The sequence below is a fragment of the Myotis brandtii genome, unplaced genomic scaffold, assembly GCF_000412655.1.
Source record: "Myotis brandtii unplaced genomic scaffold, ASM41265v1 scaffold986, whole genome shotgun sequence".
Classification (NCBI taxonomy): Eukaryota; Metazoa; Chordata; class Mammalia; order Chiroptera; family Vespertilionidae; genus Myotis; species Myotis brandtii.
The window spans coordinates 1,642,757-1,661,841 of record NW_005372102.1 but is presented as its reverse complement, the minus strand read 5'-3'; the positions used below and the strand labels follow the sequence as shown (position 1 = coordinate 1,661,841).

The following is a 19,085-nucleotide window of genomic DNA, read 5'->3' as shown; positions in this document are numbered from 1 at the left end:
CAGCTTCCGGCTGGAGACCTGCTCAAGCGCCTCCTCTCTGGGCCTCAGGCCATCCCGTCTCTCCCTTTCTCTGCTACCCTTGCCTTTACTGCGTGGCCCTCAATGAGCACCCCCTTGTATGGTGCCTCTCCGTCACCTTCTCTGGGGTCGGTGAGCTCAGGACCCGCTCCAGGCCCGGGCTGAGCAGTGAGTGGTGTGGTTTCATCTCCAACCTGGTTTCTTGTCACCTGATCGCGTATTTCCTGCAGCATCTACTGCAGTATGAGGGTCTGGTTGAAGGAAGGGAGTGACAGGTAGTTTGTAAAATGATTTGTAGTGTTAGAGTCACTTCCTCCAAGTCATTGATTTCTCAGTGTGAGGTCAGCTGCTTTGTGCTGGGGCAGCGTTCCCAGCAGTGGGTGGCCATCGTGTAAATTTAATAGCAAGACTTTATGTGTCTGCCATGACAGTCTGATGCATGTCACCTGAAAATCTTTAATGGGCTCATTTTGGCCCTGACTGGTTTGGCTCAGTGGATAGAGCGTCAGCCTGCGGACTGAAGGGTCCCAGGTTCGATTCCGGTCAAGGGCATGTACCTTGGTTGCGGGCACATCCCCAGTGGGGAGTGTGCAGGAGGCAGCTGATCGATGTTTCTCTCTCATAGATGTTTCTAACTCTCTATCCCTCTCCCTTCCTCTCTGTAAAAAAATCAATAAAATATATATTTTTTAAAATGGGCTCATTTTGGAGCTGCTTTACACATACTCGGGTAACTACCTTGAAACAAAAATCCACACTCTAACGTAATGAAAGGGACATAAGAAGTAGTTGCGGTTTATTCTATTTAAATGAAATGTTTTTGTTTCTGCCTTTTTGGCTGCTTCCAAGGAACCTAGAAATATTCTTCCTTCCCCTGGAATCTGTGCTCCCTGCGTACAGCGGTGAGGGTCCTGCCTGGCCACGGCATGCCCGTCTTCTCCTCCCCGCCCCCAGCCACAGCGCGATTGTGCGGTAGACAGTTCGAGACTTTCTGAGTCACTGATTGGGAAGTTAGTCAATTTATTAAATGTGCCACTAGCTACAATTAGAAAATGAAAAATTTTAAATTGACACCATCTATGATTGCATCAAGGAACATCGAGAGCTAGGCAAAAATTGAAAATGTGCAAGACTTCTCCACTGAGACCTATAAAATGCGAGTACGAGAAGTTCCAGGAGCCCTGGCTGGCAGCTTGGTTGGCACATTTTCCCAGTACGTCAGGGTGTAGTTCGATCCCCAATCAGGGCACGTACAGCAAGCAGCAGCCAAGTGCATAAACAAGTGGAACAGCAAACCGGTGTTCTCTTTCTCTTGCTAAAAAATCAATTTAAAAAGTTTCAACATGGTGTTGAGAGAATACTTAGAAAAGAAAAGAAAATGACAAGTGCTAATGAGGGGGGGCTCATGGGTCGGAAGACCAGTGCTGTGAAGATGTCAGTTCCCCCCAAATTGATGCAGAGATTAAATGAAGTGCAGTCCAGTCATAGCCTTAGCAGGTGTGTGTGTGTGTGTGTGTGTGTGTGTGTGTGTGTGAATTGACGTACAGACCAATAGAAAACCAGGCAAAATAGGTTTCCTAAGTCTACGAAAAAGCATGAGAAGTAGCACCCGTGTGTGCACAGTCAGAGCCACGCAGGTTAACACCACCCGTGCTGGCTGACAGCAGTGTTGGAAGGATGTGCAGCAGCGAGACCTCCGTGCACTGCTGGGGGCGGGCTGAGGGTGAGGGTGGCCTGGGATGATGATCCAGTGTCTCTGTGAAGTGGTGCCACCCACCCACCCACGTGGGCGTGGCGAATTCTCTCCCTTCAGTTGAGAACTGGCGCAGGGTCCTCAGCAAGAAAAGGTCCCGGAGCCCCTGCGCGGGCGCAGCCCCTGAAGCAGAGTGGGTGCCCGTGCACCGAAGGCCTTACTGAATGCTGTTAGCCCGTGGGGAGGGCCGGGGTGAGCAGGTGTCTTATGTTTGCGATGCTGCCGTCTCCAGGTGAGCTTGTGCTACACGTACGAAACCAAAGACGCCCTGTGCTTGGTGCTCACCATCATGAACGGAGGGGACTTGAAGTTCCACATCTACAACCTGGGCAGCCCCGGCTTCAACGAGCAGAGAGCGGTTTTCTACGCGGCAGAGCTGTGCTGCGGCCTGGAGGACCTGCAGAGGGAGCGGATCGCGTACAGGTGCGGACGGTGCCTCCCGAGCCCGAGGGCCCCGGGCGCTCCCTGGGGGCTGGTCGCTCACCCTGTGGCCCTCAGAGGCGGACCCCGGCTTCCTCTCCGTCCTCTCTGATCCCTAGTGAGCAGTTCTCATTTGTTCAGCTGGTCAGATGTGGGCAGTGCCACTCATGTAGCGACAGAACCTATTTCCGACACCTGAGACATTGAACCTGCTGCTGAGGACTTGGACTCAGTTCCAGCAAATGGCACAACAATTCAGTGTCTTAAAATCACATTTACTTTGCTATTTTTACATCTTAGAATTTAGTAAGAAAACTAAATTAATAGCATTAGTTCAGTGTCTTAGTCTGAGGGAAAGCAGCCCCCCGTCCTGTAGCTGCTGGAGTTTCTTCTCGTCTCTCCTGGGCGGTCTCACCTGGGCCCACTCCCTGGGAGGCCCTGCCAGCCTCGCCCTTTCTCCTAAAATCCCAGGGTCTGGGTCTCCCTCGCTCTCACCCCTGCCCGGTGGCCGCAAGTCCCTCCTGGGTATTTGCCTGCTCCTTCGATTTCCTAGTCACTGCTTGCCTCGTGCTTTCCCGCGGGCGGGTGGCGTGCGCTCACTCTCACGGGGCGTCTTGCCGTTGTCAGCTTCCAAATAACTGCTCTTTGTTGTCACTTCTTCCTTTGCAGAGACTTAAAGCCTGAGAACATTCTCCTCGACGACCATGGTGAGTGAGCCTCCCTCTGGAGCACAGACTTCGTTGAGAGGGACTTGGGGCAGAGAGTCAGTGCAGAACCCTGCGTGCCCTCCCCTCAGACATAAGGCAGACACAGCAGAGCGAGCCTGGGACGCCTCTGCAGGTGCATGGGTGGCCTTGTCACCCCTGGGCTTAGGGAGCAGCAGGCCGAGGTAAACTCACAGTGAGGACATTCTGCTCCCTCCTGTCTTGCTCTTGACCCACATCTTGCTGCATTCCTGAGATGTGGGTCTCCACGCCCTCCTAACCATGGGCGCGCTCTTTACGGGGCATGTGTCACAGGGCAGCCGTGCACATGGCCACGGGGGCTCTTCCACGGCAGGGGAGCCTGTGATCGTGTCAGGAGCGGCCCTTGGGGCTGGGTCTTGGTCAGCAGCTTTCCGCTGATGGCTTAACGGTCAGTGTCTCCCTATCATACCTGGGACCCGGCGACGGCCTTCTGGTTCTGCCACTCCTGGGCACGCACTTGTTGGATTCATCTACGAGAAAGAACCTGGCCTCGTCAGCGTTTGTTTACCTCTTTGCTCAGGAAAATCAGGTGGAACACTTGGCTCGGCCCCCTTGTTTTCCCAAGACGACCAGGAGGTGTGCGCTCTCTGTTTGCTGTCGTTAGGAACTGGCGGGTGGTAACACTTTGCCAGGTTTCAGTCCATCGGAGTCACTGTTCGCTTTGGTCAGCTTGTCCCGCTTGGCCAGCAGGTGCCCCGTAGGTTTGAACATCGCCCTTTGTTTTCTCTGTGATCCTGTTCCAGGGTCCCCTGTGTGGGTGCTGAGACCTGAGTCCACCGTCTCCCCAGGGCCCGTCCTCTGTGTGGAGAGCGGCCTCGCGAGACCCACGTGGGCGCCGCGGTCCCGTTGCTGTGCGGGTCGTTCTTCCAAGGCCTTCGGAGTTGGCAGAGGAAATGTGCCTTTTCTCTTTTTTTTTAAAGAAAACATTCATCACGGGTTCATATTGACATTTCCTTCTTCTTCCCTTTGCATTTTTCTCTGATGCTGAGAACAATAGGGCCTGATGACTGACATCCTTACGCTGTTTTCTCACTTTGCTTTTTTAATATGTAGCAGAGATCACTCGCCCACACGCAGGAGATCTCCCGGCCCCTTGTCACCGGGAGGGCCTGGCTGCCCCAGTCTCTGCTGTCTCACTGTGCACAGCGTGCAGCCTGGGCACATGGCACTGCCTGTGGTTCTAGTGCAGCCCTGGGGTAGAGCCATAGGAGTGGGGTGCTAGGCTGAAGGCCAGGTCATGTGCAGTTCTGCCAAATCCTTCCATCGGGGGTTGTGCTGGTTGTTTTGTTTGTTTGTTTTTAAACAGAGGCAGGGAGAAGGAGAGAGAGAAAGAGAGAGAGAGAGAGAGTGAGAGAGAGAGAGAGAGAGAGAGAGAGAGAGAGAAAAGCATCAGCCACCTGCTTCCTACACACCCCCTGCTGGGGATGGAGCCCGCAACCCGGCATATGCCCTGACTGGGAATCAACCCAGGACCCCTTATTGCATGGGACAATGCTCAGCCAACTGAGCCCCACGGGCAAGGCTGTTGTGCTGTTTGTATCTGCACCAGCAAGGGTGGGTGTGCCTGTGTCCCCACACACCGCCCACAGACCATGTCTCAAACTTGCAGTTTTTCCAGTAGGTTTACTGTTCACTTCTCTTTTTAAAAGTAAAATGAGACAGGGGAACTTGAAATTTTGCAACATGCGTGTACTCTACTTAGACATAAACTATATAAAACTGCATTGCTGAGGGAATCTCCTCTGTGAAGGAGGAAACCCAGACGCGCTAATATGTGGCAGAGCTGGGACTCAAACCCAGGCCTCGGGGCTCCAGAATCTGCTCTAACCCCTGCACCCTCCTGCTTCCTGGGTGGGCTCGCGCCCAGGGCATGATGGGATTTGTGATGCGGTGCAGCCTCAGTCCCAGGTCCCTGTTCCTGTCCCGAGCGCTGTGTAGGCTGGTCGGGAACGATTCAGTGCCTGGGAGAGCTTGTCAGCTGGTGTCGATGGTCAAAGGGCTTCCCGACCCCGAGCCAGGCAGAAGCCTAATGTCCTACTGTGAGTGGAGCTGAACGCTCTGGGTGGTACTTCAGCAGATGTGGAAAGGTCACTGTCACTTAGATCTCAGTCTTTGAGAGTATGGGCCGCTGCAACTCCCGCCATGCGTTGTAGGTGGCTCTCCCCAGGCTGTAGGGAGTTGAAGCGTCAGCACGCCCCCCTGTGATTTGTGTCATGTATTTGAACACACGCAGGACATATCCGGATTTCAGATCTTGGTTTAGCCATGGAGGTCCCAGAAGGGGAGACAATTCGAGGAAGAGTTGGAACAGTCGGCTACATGGGTACGTAGAGGACCCCTTCAGCGAGCCTTGCCGTTTCTGTCTAGGTGCCCGGGTTCTCAGGACACAGAGACATTCTACCTGAGGCACAGGTGGCATTTGAAGTTGTGCCGGCGGCGTGGGAGTGTGAGGAGTCCTCCTGTCCGCTCCTCTCCTAGGTGGGACTGAGGCCCACAGACGTCTTGGGCTCCGTGAAGGCAGGGTCGGGACCAGGCAGCCCATCGAACTCTGCCGCTGCCACGCCGGGTGCACGCGGCCTCGCAAACGCCTGGTGGAACTGTGTCCCCTGGCCATTCCGAAGTCTGGGTGCGCGGGCCCTGCCTTGGTCAGCTCCAGAGCAGTGACCTCACAGCTCCAGCCGGGCACCAGCCTGACCCCAGGGCGGCCTCTCACATGCCGAGGGACCGCCGCGGGCCCCTGCAGAGCCTGCAGCGACTCCCACAGCCTGCTGCTCTGCTGTCACCTGCCACGGGGACCTGATGAGATGAGGGATAGTCCAGTGAGCAAGGCCCTGGCTCAGGAGGCCGCTGAGGGCCTTCGTGTTCCTGAGGCGAATGCCGGGGGCTTCCTCCCGAGTCAGGCAGGAGGGAACCTTCCGGATGCCGCCCGGGAGGAATGGCATGATGGTCCCCCTTTTTTTTTTTAACTCTTAAATACTTAATTCCGTTTATTTGGGAGCAGATCAGCCCCCAGGAAAAACACACAGAGAACTGAGTCAGCCCAAGTCAACTCTTAAATACTTAATTCCCATTTATTTAAAGTTCCATCAGTCTGTGTACACTATTTATATTAAAAACACAGGAAACTGGGGCTCCTAGCAAAAATATACATTTCCATTTTGGAGATTGTTCAGACACTGAGAAGAGCTGTATTCTCAGCACTAGAGCTGGGTGTGGGGGCGGGCAGGGGGTGGGGAGGCGGAGGTCGGGCACAGCGCCTCTCCCTCACAGTGCTGGCCCAAGGGAGCCCCCCTCGGCCAAGGGACCCCCGTGGCTGTGGCTGTGTTTGGAGGGAGCACCCTTCCCAGTAGTTCCTCTGTGGGGACTCGTTGCCCGCTCTGTGATGTACAGTTTCCAGTGACAGCTGGACTGAAACATACTTCACGCACATGAAGCCCGCCGACCCGACGTGTACACCCATGGTTTCGGCCGTCACAGCGCTGTGCACCCACCACCACGGTCTCATTCCAGAACAAGAACCCCCGTGCCCATCCACAGCAGCTCCTGTCCCCTCCCAGCCCAGCCTGCAGCCACGCAGCTACTTTCCGTCCCCGGGCACTGGGCGAGTCTGCCTGCTTCATAGAAATAGTCACACGCTAGTCAGCCTTTTGCTCTGGTTCTTTCGCTTAACATGTTTCTAGGTTCATGCATGTTGAGACAAATGTTATATTTATAGTGTGTTATTTGGAATGAGTTACCAGAAAATTTACAATTTAATTAGCATTTCCTGTATTTGTTACCTAGCTCCTGAAGTTATCAATAATGAAGCCTATACCTATGGCCCTGACTGGTGGGGGCTTGGCTGTCTGCTCTATGAGATGATTCAGGGACATTCTCCATTCAGAAGATTCAAAGAGAAAGTCAAGCGGGAGGAGGTGGAGCGGCGCGTGAAGGAGGACACGGAGGAGTACTCCCGGCGGTTCTCGGAGGACGCGGAGTCCATCTGCAGGATGGTGGGTCGGCTCGGGCTCGGGCGTGAGCTTCTCCCTCCCGCGGCCATGGCAGCCCCGCGTTGTCGTCCGTGTTCAGTGAGCAAGGCCCTGGCTCAGGAGGCCTTCGTGTTCCTGAGGCAAATGCCAGGGGCTTCCTCCCCAGTCAGGCAGGAGGGAACCTTCCGGATGCCGCCCGGGAGGAATGGCGTGATGGTCCCCTTCCGCTCACTCAGTGTCCCTGCTGCCCGGCCCACACGGAGGGGTGAAAGGCGCTCCGTCCTCCCTGAAGCCAGTGCTCACATGTTCTGCGTCCATTTCTTCACTCCTTCCCAGTTGCATCTCCCGTGGGACTGTCCTAGGCACTGGGGATCCTGAGTGAGGGAAGCAGACAAGGACCCGTCCCCAGGGCTCATCCTGCTGCAGGAGGCGGGGATGGGCCGGAGGGGTGTGGACTGTCACTCACACGGGAGGCACAGGTGTCCACTGACGGGGAAGCCGTCACAGGGCTCCAGGGGAGGGACGTGCCGGGGAGAGGCTGCGAGGAGGACGGAGGGGCCAGCCAGCCTTGGCAGAAGTTCGGGGACTGGGGCGGAGGGAGCAGCTCAGACCTGGCTGCACCCGGTGGAGCGGGCAGGAGAGGCGGAGCGCGGGAGAGATGGCGCCAGAGATGTGGTGCCGGGCCGTGGATGCGCACTGGGAGCTCGTGCACGCTCTGTGCCTCTGGTCTCGGAGGTCATCGGCCGCTCGGGGGTGGGAGGGAGCTGAGGAGGCCCGGTGTGCAGAGGAGAGCCTGCAGAGTCACGGTGCCTCCTGGCCAATTAGGTTAGAAAGACGGGCACACACGGGGAGGCTGCTTGCGGGGCAGCAGAGGAGGGCTTGCTGGTCATGTAGAGTCGGGGTGTGACCCAGGGGGAGTTGGGGGGGCAGGGGGGCAGGTTCCTGGGGGTGTTGGAATCTCCAGCAGGCGCTGTCACTGAAGTGTCAGTAACTCAGGGGAGTGGGTGGTGCCGGCAGTAGCCATGTCAGCTTCCTTCTCCGTTTGTTTCCGTGGACGGCGGCTGTGCACTGGGCTCAGGGCCTTTCTTCCAGCTCGTTTGCTTGGAGCTGACAGTTTAGTCAGGAGCTGGCCAAGCTGCTGTTCCGTGCAGCTCACAAATACTGCCTGAGTGCTTGCTGCACTCGGATGGCTGCAGGGATGTGAGAAGGTGCGTTGGAAATGGATCCTGCCCCGAGGCCTCACAGGCTCCCGGCGGCTGAAACACGGAAAAATGACTATAGTGAAAGGCAGGTTAAAAAATAAATAAATAAGTAAATAAGTAAATAAATAAATAGCTAGCAGGTAAGCTCGAGCCAGAATGCTCTCTGGCCTCTGCCCGGAAACTGGGTTTATTTTCAGAGAAGCGGTAGGTGCTGGCTGTGAGTCTGGCAGGGGTCGCAGGCCTTTCTGGAGGGGCCAGAGGACCAGTGTTGCTTAGGCCCTCAGGGCTCGGGTGTCTGTCAGGACTCATCATCCCGCTGCCAGTGCAAGAGCAGCAGAGCCGCTGACCCCGGCCGGCCGCTGTGCTCTCGCAACCGTGCAGCCGGGGGTGGGGTGGGCTGCGCTCCCGGCCCCGCCCGGGTGTATTTTCAAGCTCCAGGTCTTTCCTGTGTTGCTTGGAGCCCAGCCAAACCTTTTTGGTTGGTTGTAACTGTGGAGGAAGGTCTTCCTGAGCTGTGACAGTTACAGATATGTAAGTAAGAACACCTTGGAGGAGACACTCCGTTAGTTGTAAGCGTCTGTGACTTCTAGAACAAGGCTTGCTAAAGTGTTAGCTGAGACCCAGCGACCTCCTTAGTGAACAGATCAGGTGTGAGTGGTTTCTAAGTGTAGGTGTGACTTAGCTGTAAGTAGTTGCTTGGAAGTGCTGAACGGTTTCTATTTCTTTTAAAGATTTCCCTCATTTTTCATGGTAAAAATTTATTTTATTAGGGATTTATTAGCCAACTCTTTATTTATCGACAGCTCAAAGGAAAACTTCAGTTTAACTCCGTTTGAAGCACCGCATGTTTAATTAGTCAAGTCTGAATTAATGAAGTTGGGTGGACACTGAAATCTGAGGCTTCTGTTTCGAAGCGGGTGCTCTGTGCCCCATTCCTTGGGGACTGTTGTGGAGCTGTTCTGCGTTTCTTTTGACCCCGGAGCTTTTGACTCCATTTCTGCTTCTTCCAGTTACTCACCAAGGACCCCAAGCAGCGCCTGGGCTGCCAGGGTGACGGAGCAGCTGGTGTGCGAAAGCACCCCCTGTTCAAGAACATTAACTTCAAGAGGCTGGAAGTACACATGGTAGAGCCCCCGTTCTGCCCTGACGTGAGTACCGTGTGGCCCAGTAGCTGGGGTCCCAGAAAAGGCAGGCCTCACCCCAGTAGCTCCAGGTCACCTGGTGCAGCCAGTGGGTGTGACTTCCGCTCAGGTCCCCTAGGATCTGGTTCCTCCTCCCTCCCCACCCCCATAGTCCCAGGCCTGTCCTCACAGGCCTTCTCAGCAGCGCTCTGGCTTCGGGCTTGGGGCCTGGTGTCCACCGTGGGCCATCGGAGCTGAGCCCGGCCACTGCTGTCCTCAGACCTCCCCGAAGTGTCCCCTTCTGATGTCAGTGCCGGCCAGCGTGTGTCTCAGAGGTCCTGGCTGCACATTGAGGGCCTGGAGTGGTCGCCTCAGTGTGTGTGGGGGGGACACTGACCCAGGCTCAGGCACGTGTCAGTGCCGATGGGAACACAGGCGTAGACAGATTGGACAACGGTCTGTGGCCAGGTGTGAGGCGGTCCTGCAGGGTGTGATGGCCGTGAGGTGTCTAGCCGCAGAGTTCGGGACTCAGTTATATCCATATATCTTACACGAGTGGCTTCTTCCCTGGAACTGGTTCCAATTGCATGTTGATGACACGCTGTAGTGTCGGCACAGGGAGAACAGCAGCCGGCTCCCCTGAGGGAGCTCGCTCCAGGCTGCGCGGATCAGCGGTGAGTCAGTTACAGCTGGAGCAGAACCCCAGGCAGAGACTTCCGATGGTCCGCTGGGCCCTAGAGCCTTCTTTCCACCAGGCCTGGGGCCGCCTGGGGCCTGTGCAGGGAAGGCCGGCCAACAGTCTTCTCTGAGGAGGGAGAGATGACAGGGGTGCGGTGCTAAGACGCGTAGGCCAGAGGTCTGGGCGGTTCTGGGAGTTCCCTTGACTTTAGCCAGAGGACCTGCGGAGGCCAGGTGACAGCAGAGTCTGATGGTCACGTGTCAGGCACTTGCACTTGAGTGGGGATCAGTACAGGTTCTGGGCCTGGGGCTGGGGCCCGGTTCCACCAGCCTCCCCCTGGACTGTCTCCCCTTGTGGTGGCAGCGGCTTTCAGAGAAGTTCCTACATGGCATCGGGAACAGGACCCCTTGGTCCTCACTCTGTGGTGTGCGTGCTCGGAGCTGCAGGGCGCCCCTTGCCTTAGCTGGGCCAGGCCGCTGCTGCGCTCTCTTCCTCACTCCCAGCCAAGCAGGCGGCCGCACTGGCACGCCCTGCCTGCTCCTGACGGCTGGCTCCTGAGGACAGCAGTCTGGCCCCTGGCCCTGAGGAGGGTCTGCAGACCAGCCTGCCTCGGCTGGGGACCTGAGATGAGCTCTGACGGGCGCGGGGAGCCGGGACCGGGGCCTGCCGTTACTCACGTAGACTAGGCGGGTGCTCGCTGTGAAGCAAGCTGAGTGTGAGGCGGGTGTGAGGATCAGGGCCATGTCCCCACGAGAGCTCCCGACCACCCTCTCACCCTGGCCTGCCTGTAACCCGTTGTCCACTGCAGAAAAGGGAGGCGCGGGGTCTCAGGTGTGTGGGCAAGGGACCTGGCCGGGCAGTGTCCACAGGTTAATGACACAGTGTCCAGGGAAGGGGTCAGAATGCTTCAAATGAGAGGCTCGGCAGAACCAGGCCCGAGGAAGTGTGCAGGCCTCGACCCCATGTGCGGTGTCCGTAGTGGCTAAGGACACCCAGCGGCCCAGTGACCTCACGGCGGCGCCTCCTTGTTCTCCGTGCGCAGCCGCATGCGGTGTATTGTAAGGACATCATGGACATCGAGCAGTTCTCCGTGGTGAGAGGCATCTTCCTGGACGCCACCGACACCACCTTCTACAGCCAGTTTGTCACGGGCTCTGTCTCCATCCCCTGGCAGAATGAGGTACTGCTTGTCAGCACGCGCCGCTCCCCAAGTGAGGGTGACGGATGAAAATGACAAGGACGTGTGTGTACGTGTGTGTGACAGTATCTTCTTAGCTGTTACATACACACACCTGTGTGAGGGTGTTGAGAGATAGAATTATCCACGGCAGCTGTCCCTGGTCCCTTCACAGGTGGCGGGCAGAAGGTGGCCATTTGGGTCCGATGGGGGCTTCCGGCCCTAAGTCCCACTTCCTAAGCAGGGCTGGCTGGCTGGCACCAGGGGGGAGGGAGGCCAAGGGACCCAAGAAGAGGTCAGGAGGCAGGGCCAGCAGAAATGGAGGGCGGGGCTGGAGAGGGGCCCTGGGGGCTGGCTGACCTGGGGCCTGCCCGCTGCTCTGTCCTGCCCTCCTGCGGATGCAGATGATCGAGTCGGAATGTTTCAAGGACATCAACGAAAGTGAAAATGAGGAAACTCGGGACTTGCGTCAGGAAGACAAAACCTGCCAACCAAAGCCGGCCCCCAAGCGAAAGAAAGGCTTCTTCCACAGACTCCTCAGCAGATGGGTGAGGGCCCGGCCTTGTCCCTGTGGTTTGGGGCTTTGTAATGTGATGTGTTAAGAAAATACTTCACCGAGTTAAAACTAGCCTTTCGTTTCCGGTGCCTCCTATGTCAGGCATTGCGCATAGGTGAGGAGTCCGCTGTGGTGCTATTTGAACCCAGCCAGGAAGCCCTCACGCTCTCTGCTGTGCGTGTGGACTCTGCTCTGACCCAAAGGGAGGACGGCCGGACGCAGGCGCCCTCTGCCCGTGGCAGCACTGTCCGCTGGGCTCGGCCATGAGTGTCTCACAGAGCAAACCTCAAACGGCGCCTCTCACTCCCATCTCTACGTTACTGGTTCCCATTCGCCCGCTTTCACGGGGCAGCTGCTTCTCTTGAACATGGGAGTGGTTTGCAGAGGTTTTCTGTCGCAGCATGAAGTGAGCATTTTTTCCAAGTGAAGTTCTCTCCTCGGACTAGTGGGTGGTCCTGCTTGTCCCCTGTCCACTCTCGCGGGCTTCACTCAGAGCTGTCCACTAACACTCGATGAAAACACGTTGTAGGGGGAGCAAGTCTCGGAGTGCGTTGACCATGACCGCGCTCCCTCTGAGAACTGTGAGGCCCAGCTCCTCCGGGCGCTCTCCTAGAGCCTGACTGCGGCCGGCCCTGTGAAAACCTCACTACGCCCCAGGGGAATCCGCAGCTGAGGGGGTGCTGTGCAGGCTGAAGCCACGCCTGCTGGTTCCCCAGAGCGCGCAGGGGTGGGTGATGGGAGCGCTGGTGCGACAGGGAGCGCGGAGAGCCACCCAGCGGGCTGTGTGCACCAAGAACACTGCACGTCACGAAATAAAGAGACGTGTGAGCGTTTTGCCGGCCTTCCAGTTCGCGCCCCAAGGTTTGCCCACTGTCCCTTTCCTCGGGGGAAGTTAAGCCAGCTCGCATCAGAAAGGGACTGACCGGGCCGTGTGTTGCAGGGCTGCATGAGTTAACCCTGGAGCCGCGAGGAGGAGCTGCCCGCGGGACTGTGCTGCTTGCGCAGAGCCAACCCCATGCCCAGGAGCCGGCTCAGTGCTCGTCCTCTCTGTGAATTGCAATAAACAGGTCTGACACATCTTAAAACGTGCCCGTGAGTCTGCAGGTTTTTCCACATTAATAGCTGAATTGTCTTTTCACTAAAGCTGGCTTGAAGAAGAGGTCCCTCAAGGATGGCTGTGACGTCCCAAAGCCCCTTGTGGCAGGGCTCAAGCTTCGTGTGCCCATGGAGACGGAGGAGAGGGGGCCTGGGCATCAGCCTGGAGTGTCCTCTCCTCCAGTGCTCGCAGGGAGCGGCCGGGCGGGCCTTCCTGGTCCAGGGCACGGCGGCGTGAGAGTCGCCCGTCTGCTTCCACGATGTCACGAGGGTCTGCCTTCCTGAGGTGCGCCTCTCCCTGTGTGTGCGGGTCTGTGCTGCTTGCCAGAGGCTCCGCCCCTCCTGTGACAGAGGCTGCTGCCAGGACCCTGAGGTCAGGGCTTGGCCGTCGGGGGCGACTCACCAACCCTGGGTTGTGTTAAAGGGTTTCTGTGACAGCGGCCTGTGATTGTGACCGCAGTGCCTCCAAGAATGGGGGTCAGGTAACTGAGCCGAAGGTGAAAGACGGGGCCCAGGCGAGGCCAGGGCTCGGGCTGATTGAAGAGAGAAGGAGCTCATCCCCTGGGATTAGGGAGGACGGTTCCCACTCGGAGCTCTGCACAGACCCCTCAGACTTGGCTGTGCTCTTACTGCGTGAGGGATGGGCCTGGCCTGTGGAGCAGCGAGCTGTGCAGGGGTGGGGGGGGCCTAGGGCACTTTCAGGAGGGGGGCTGGGGCACACAGTCTTCTGTTTCGTTGGCGGGAGGGGCGTCATGCAGTGTGATGGCATTCAGAATGTGACTCAGGTCTTCTCTGTCGTTACACATCACCTTGAAAGATGTTAAGGGCAGGGGCAGCGACAGAGCTCCAGAACACCCCATCCCGCCAGGCGTCCTGGGTGCAGCTGCTCTAGCACGCACGGCTCCAGCTCCCACTCCTGGTACAGGTCTCCCCTCGGGGACAGACACTGTCCAAATGCATCCCGGGAAGAAATCAGTCACAGTGGGGGAGGTGTGCATACGTAGTCATGACATCAAATAATTTATCACTTTCTTGCTCCCCGGCCATCTTAGCAGCTGCTCTTGGTTGGGGGCTGTCCCACACCTGAGGCAGGAAGACGGTGGCTGCAGAGAAGACGGAAAAGAAGATGGGTTGGAGCTGATGCACTGTAGGCTCCAACCTCTCATGGAAAGTGGGAGTCCGTGCTGGGGTACAAGCAGACTCTGAAGGTGAGGCGACAAGGCGAAGCGAAGCTGGTCATCCTGGCCAGCACTGGTCGGGCCTGGAACAGAGCACGAGGCCATGCGGCCAAGCCTGGCGCCCATCACCGCAGTGGCCACATGGCTGAACTGGGTGCTGCGTGCGGAGCATCCTCGCGTGGGCACACTGGCTAGCCACGACCCGGGTGATTCTGATGGCGTTAGAAGCATGCCAGGTCAGGCAGTGGAAAGTAAACCATGCAAAACTGTTCCTTAATAAAACTGGTCAGTTTTATGTAAATGGTCTTGACTCACCAATTAAAGGAGAAGATTGCAGATTGGGTCACAAGGCAAAACCCAACTGGGCTGTCTCTGAGACAAATCCAAAAGCGAGTGAGAAAAGTTCAGGTGTAACCATTGCAAATGCATCCCAGGGAAATGCTAGCGTCAGTGCTGCAGCCGTCACGTCTGAGTCTCAGACAAGGTAGAATCCAGCCCAAAAGTAGTGAGCCAAGCAGAAGGGCACGTAGCAATGCTGAAGGAGCAGTTCTCAAACAAGATAAATTGGTCAGAAATAACTGTTCACAAGTAACAGCCGTAGCTTTCCTAAAGCAGAGCGGAGCAGCTTAAGCCACCTCTCGGTCCCAGATAGAGCAGACCTAGAGCATGGTGAGGTGCATCTTGTGAATGTGAGTGTGTGGATACATATGTATAGATAGATACATATACTATATATTGATAAGACATGTAGATAACACATTCTTCATTGATAATGGAGAATGTATCTTCAAATGCCCATAGAACATGCATGAAAAGTGACCATATATTATATCATAAAGGAAATCCTAATAAAAAATTTGAAAAGAGATATAGTCAAGAGTATCTGATTCCAAATGTGGTAAACCTGTGACTGAATAACAGACTCAGAAAGCACAGAAGCTCTGGCACCTGGAATTTGATAGCCTCTGCTAAAATTCTCCTGGGTCTAAGAAGAGAGAGAATCCAAAATTATAGAACTTCTAGAAAATGACCAGCATTCCTGTAAGTCTGGGTGTATGGGACACAACTAGAATAGTGCTCAGAGAACATTTATAGCTTCTAATCATACCAACCAAAGTAAGCACCTGGCCATAAAAGAATTGAACCTCTAACTCAAAGGATAGAAAAAACATCGAGAAAAACAGAGGAAGAAATTAAAGGACAAAAGTTAATGGCTACTGAACAGAAACTGACACAAATAAGTTCTTAAAAAACCAACAGATCGATAAAAGTAAAGGGAGAAAACACGAATGCACTTGGGTCCTTTGAGGGACTTTATCTGTTTTCTGTAGGTGGGAATGTTAGGGGCGTCTCAATCAGACTATTCATCAGCCTTTCAGGTGTGTCTTTCAATGTGCTGATGCATCCAAGTGAGTGTCCAGTGGGGTTTGGGATATTCTCTGGTCAGCTTCACCTCTATCTTGGATTTTTCTGGCTCTAATAGGGTTTTTTGTTTGTTTGTTTTTGTTCTTTGTTATTCCCGGACTCCATCGCTCTTGGGTTTGGCTGGCACTAATTTAGTCTGTTATCTCTCTCCCCGACTAGGGGGTGTAAGCTGCCCGCTCTCTGTACTTACAGGGGAACTGGAAGGGAATAGGAATTACTGGGCCTGTCATGCTGCCACGGCAGGCCTCAGGCGTGGGGAATGGATTTGCTGGTGAAGAGAACATTTATAGCTTCTAAGTATAACAACCAAGGTAACCACCTGGAAATAAAAGCCTCATCCCGTTGTCTCCCCAGGAGAACCTGCATTCTAGAACTTCCAGACAAGCTGGCCCGTCTCTCCTCACACACCCTGACGTGGAACTACAGAGGAAAGACACAGAAAACCATAAGCAGCCGGAGAGGAAAAACCAAACCAAACCATTACACTCAAAGGAGCAACGACTGACTTCTTAGGAACAAGAATGAGACATGGAAGACAGTCATGTTCAGATCTTTAATTTGCTGACAGGAAGTGTCCGCCAACCTTGAATTCCATACCCAACCAAAAGTTCATTAAGAATGATGGCAAAATGCTGACATTTTCAGATAAATGGAAATGGAGAGATTTCAGCAATAGAAGATCCACTGTAAGGAATTCTAAAGGGCATTTTCTATGCAGAAGGACATGACCCCAGATGGAAGATGACAGGGGCAGGAAGGAATGAAGAGGAATAGAAATGGCACGTATGGGAGTCCCTGGAAATAGATGCTGACTGCTCACAACAGCAGTGACTGTCTCCATGCCCTTTGCAGTGTGGGTGTGTGTTTGTAGAACTAAAATGTGCTGGTTCAGTCATTTGTCCCTCCCGGCTTGGCTTCATGTTTCCTTCTTTCTCCGGCCCAGGCCTGGCTCCCACAGATTCCCATCTGGTCTTGCATTCAGGGCAGATGATGTGTGTGTGTGTGGGGGGGGGGGCTGTGATGCCAGGCTGCTTTATATATCTAGGTACCTGCCTTTCCTCCTGGGCAGGACCCGTCACAAATTGTTGCTAGGCTTTTGTTTTTAGTTCTCCACCAAAACCCATTCTTTTATGTTTTTTCCCCTGAATAGTACACATTCCTTGCTGAAAACTGCAGAAAAGCACACAGATTAAGATACAAATCACCTAATTGCCCTGCCCACTAACCTGGTGACCAGGTCTCTTTTCTATGTATGTGTCTGTTGCTTTTCTTTTTTACTTAGAAATATGTTTTTATTGAGTTTTAGAGAAGAAGGGAGAGGGATAGAGAGAAACATCGATGTGAAAGAGAAACATTGATCGGCTGCCTCCTGCATGCCCCCTATTGGGGATCGAGTCCACAACCCAGGCATGTGCCCTGACTGGAAATCGAACTGGCAACCTTCTGGTGCATGGGATGATGCTCAACCGACGGAGCCACACTGGCCAGGGCGTGTGTGTGTGTTTCCCTTTGTTTAAAAAGAGAGGCAGGATCATGCTGCAGAGTGCAATTTGCGAATGCACCGGAGACCTTTGCCCATGTCATTTGTGCTCCTCTAAAAATGACTGTGTTCCCTGACTGGTTTGGCTCAGTGGATAGAGCGTCGGCCTGCGGACTGAAGGGTCCCAGGTTCGATTCCGGTCAAGGGCATGTACCTTGGTTGTGGGCACATTCCCGGTGGGGGGTGTGCAGGAGGCAGCTGATTGATGTTTCTAACTATCTCCCTTCCTCTCCGTAAAAAATCAATAAAATATGTTTAAAATAAATAAATAAAAACGACTGTGGTTTTCTGTCCTATGGATCTATCATGACTCATTAGCCCATCTCCTGCCCAGCATTTATGTTGTCTCCTCGTTTTGTCCGAGGTGCTGCTGTAGGTAGTGCCCGTCCTCACACACACACCATTATTTTCCTAGGGTCAGGCACTGGAAGTGTCTGCTGTCCAGGGACTGTGCCGTTGTTAAGGCTTTGGAGACGTGCCAAATGGCCCACGCAGCTGTGTTCGTTAATCTTTGCTGTTTTGTTAAACTCTAGTACAGTGGTTCTCAACCTTGGCTGCACATTAGAATCACCTGGGAATCTTTAAAATCCTGATTTCTGGGCCTCATCCTCCGGAAATTCTGTTTCTTTGTTATGGGGTGAGGCCACAACATTAGTAACAAAGAAACAGAACTTCCGGAGGATGAGGCCCAGAAATCAGGATTTTAAAGATTCCCAGGTGATTCTAATGTGCAGCCAAGGTTGAGAACCACTGCTGTAAGGCTTCCTTATAAGAGTTCTTGTCCGGATTACAGTTCGTTCTAGGCAGATAACTCTCCGCCGTGGCTGGAGCAGTCACGATCTGCTGTGGCAATATTAGGTCTCCGTGACCTATGACCTCTCTGGACTGATTCAGATTTGGTTCAGGAGCATAGAAACAGAATAATCCAAAGCAACAGTGGCTTAAACAAAATAGAATTCTCTCCCAGATTCTCATGAGATGGGCAGGCCGGGCTGGCAGGGCATCACCCAGTTGTCTGGGCCCTGGCCGCTTCCAGGCTGCTGTCCCAGGATGTGGTGTCGTCATGACCCAAAGCAACTGCTCAGGTGCCAACAATACATCCGTTCCAGGCAGCAGGGGCCTCTGGAACACGTGTCCATGCTGCTTCCATCTCTGTGCCAGAACTCGTCCCGTCACATGGCTGCAGCCTCGAACAGCAACGGATGGGCAGTGTCATGTTTTAACCAAGTGGAAAGGTGCCCAGAGGAAAACGGGTCCTATCACTGAAGGAGGTCGGAAGTGTGTCCCTCAAAATTCACGCTGAGGCCTCAGCTCTGGCACTTGAGAATGTGACTGTATTTGGAGATGGGGACTTTGAAGAGGAAAAACGAGGCCCCGTGGGCGGGTCCTCAGCGGTCCGCCTGGTGTCCTTGTAAGAAGAGGGGGTGGGGTTCAGACACAGGGAGACCCTGTGAGGACACAGGAGGAGACAGCCATCTTCACACCCAGGAGAGGCCCCGGGAGACCACTGTCCACGCCTTGCCTCGGGCTGCCAGGCTCCAGGCCTGAGGATGGGTTTCTGTTAGAGCAGCCCCAGCCAACCAGCTCACGGCCGTGCTGGTGGGCAGCCCATGTGACACTCACTCAGGGGCTCACGGTGCTGTGACCAGGAATCTGGGTCCCGCTTCTCCGGGTCCTCCACTTCCCGCTCCCAAAGCCTGTAGTCAGTACCATCCTCCACCCGGAGGCTCTCAGGTGGGAGGGCGGGAAGGCAGGAGGGCGGGCGGGCTCAGTTCTTCCCGCTCGGACTGGAAGCCTGATCCCACGGGCTGCTGGCCATGGGGCCTCTCCAACAGGGCAGCTGGCTTCATGCACATGCCAGCCAAGAGGGAAACAGCAAGATGGAAGCCTCAGACTCTTGTGCCCCAGTTCCAGGAAAGCCTCTTCCCTATGCTGGTTAGAAGCCAGCCCCAGGGCCAGTCCCACTCGAAGGAAGGGCGCTGTCCAGGGCGTGGGCCGGGAGAGGGCCCCTGGCCATGGTGGCCGAGGATGGGCGAGGCTGGCATGGGGGTGAGGCCCCTGTCAACAGCAGGGCAGCACCTCAAGGCTAGCGCGCGCGGTCCTTCCCTGCAGGGGGCACTGCCATCCCCTGGGGACAGGGCTCCTGGGTGAGGCTCGTGCCCAGGACAGGCCTCTGCCCGGAGCGGCCCTGGAGGGTCCTCCTGTGC

General features: G+C 55.2%; 1 protein-coding gene across 1 annotated transcript in view; it reads left to right on the top strand.

Annotated features, from left to right (window-relative positions):
• Positions 1–16,244, top strand: part of GRK4 (G protein-coupled receptor kinase 4) — a 61,241-nt gene extending 44,997 nt beyond the window's left edge. The window contains exons 10-18 of the mRNA XM_014533475.1: positions 2,004–2,194; positions 2,861–2,898; positions 5,171–5,260; positions 6,721–6,929; positions 9,118–9,255; positions 10,950–11,087; positions 11,489–11,632; positions 12,581–14,119; positions 15,693–16,244. Of these exons, the coding sequence (XP_014388961.1) occupies positions 2,004–2,194; positions 2,861–2,898; positions 5,171–5,260; positions 6,721–6,929; positions 9,118–9,255; positions 10,950–11,087; positions 11,489–11,632; positions 12,581–12,595 (963 nt within the window). The 3' untranslated portion in view covers positions 12,596–14,119; positions 15,693–16,244. The remainder of the gene's footprint in view (positions 1–2,003; positions 2,195–2,860; positions 2,899–5,170; positions 5,261–6,720; positions 6,930–9,117; positions 9,256–10,949; positions 11,088–11,488; positions 11,633–12,580; positions 14,120–15,692) is intronic.
• Positions 16,245–19,085: the final 2,841 nt, after the last annotated feature.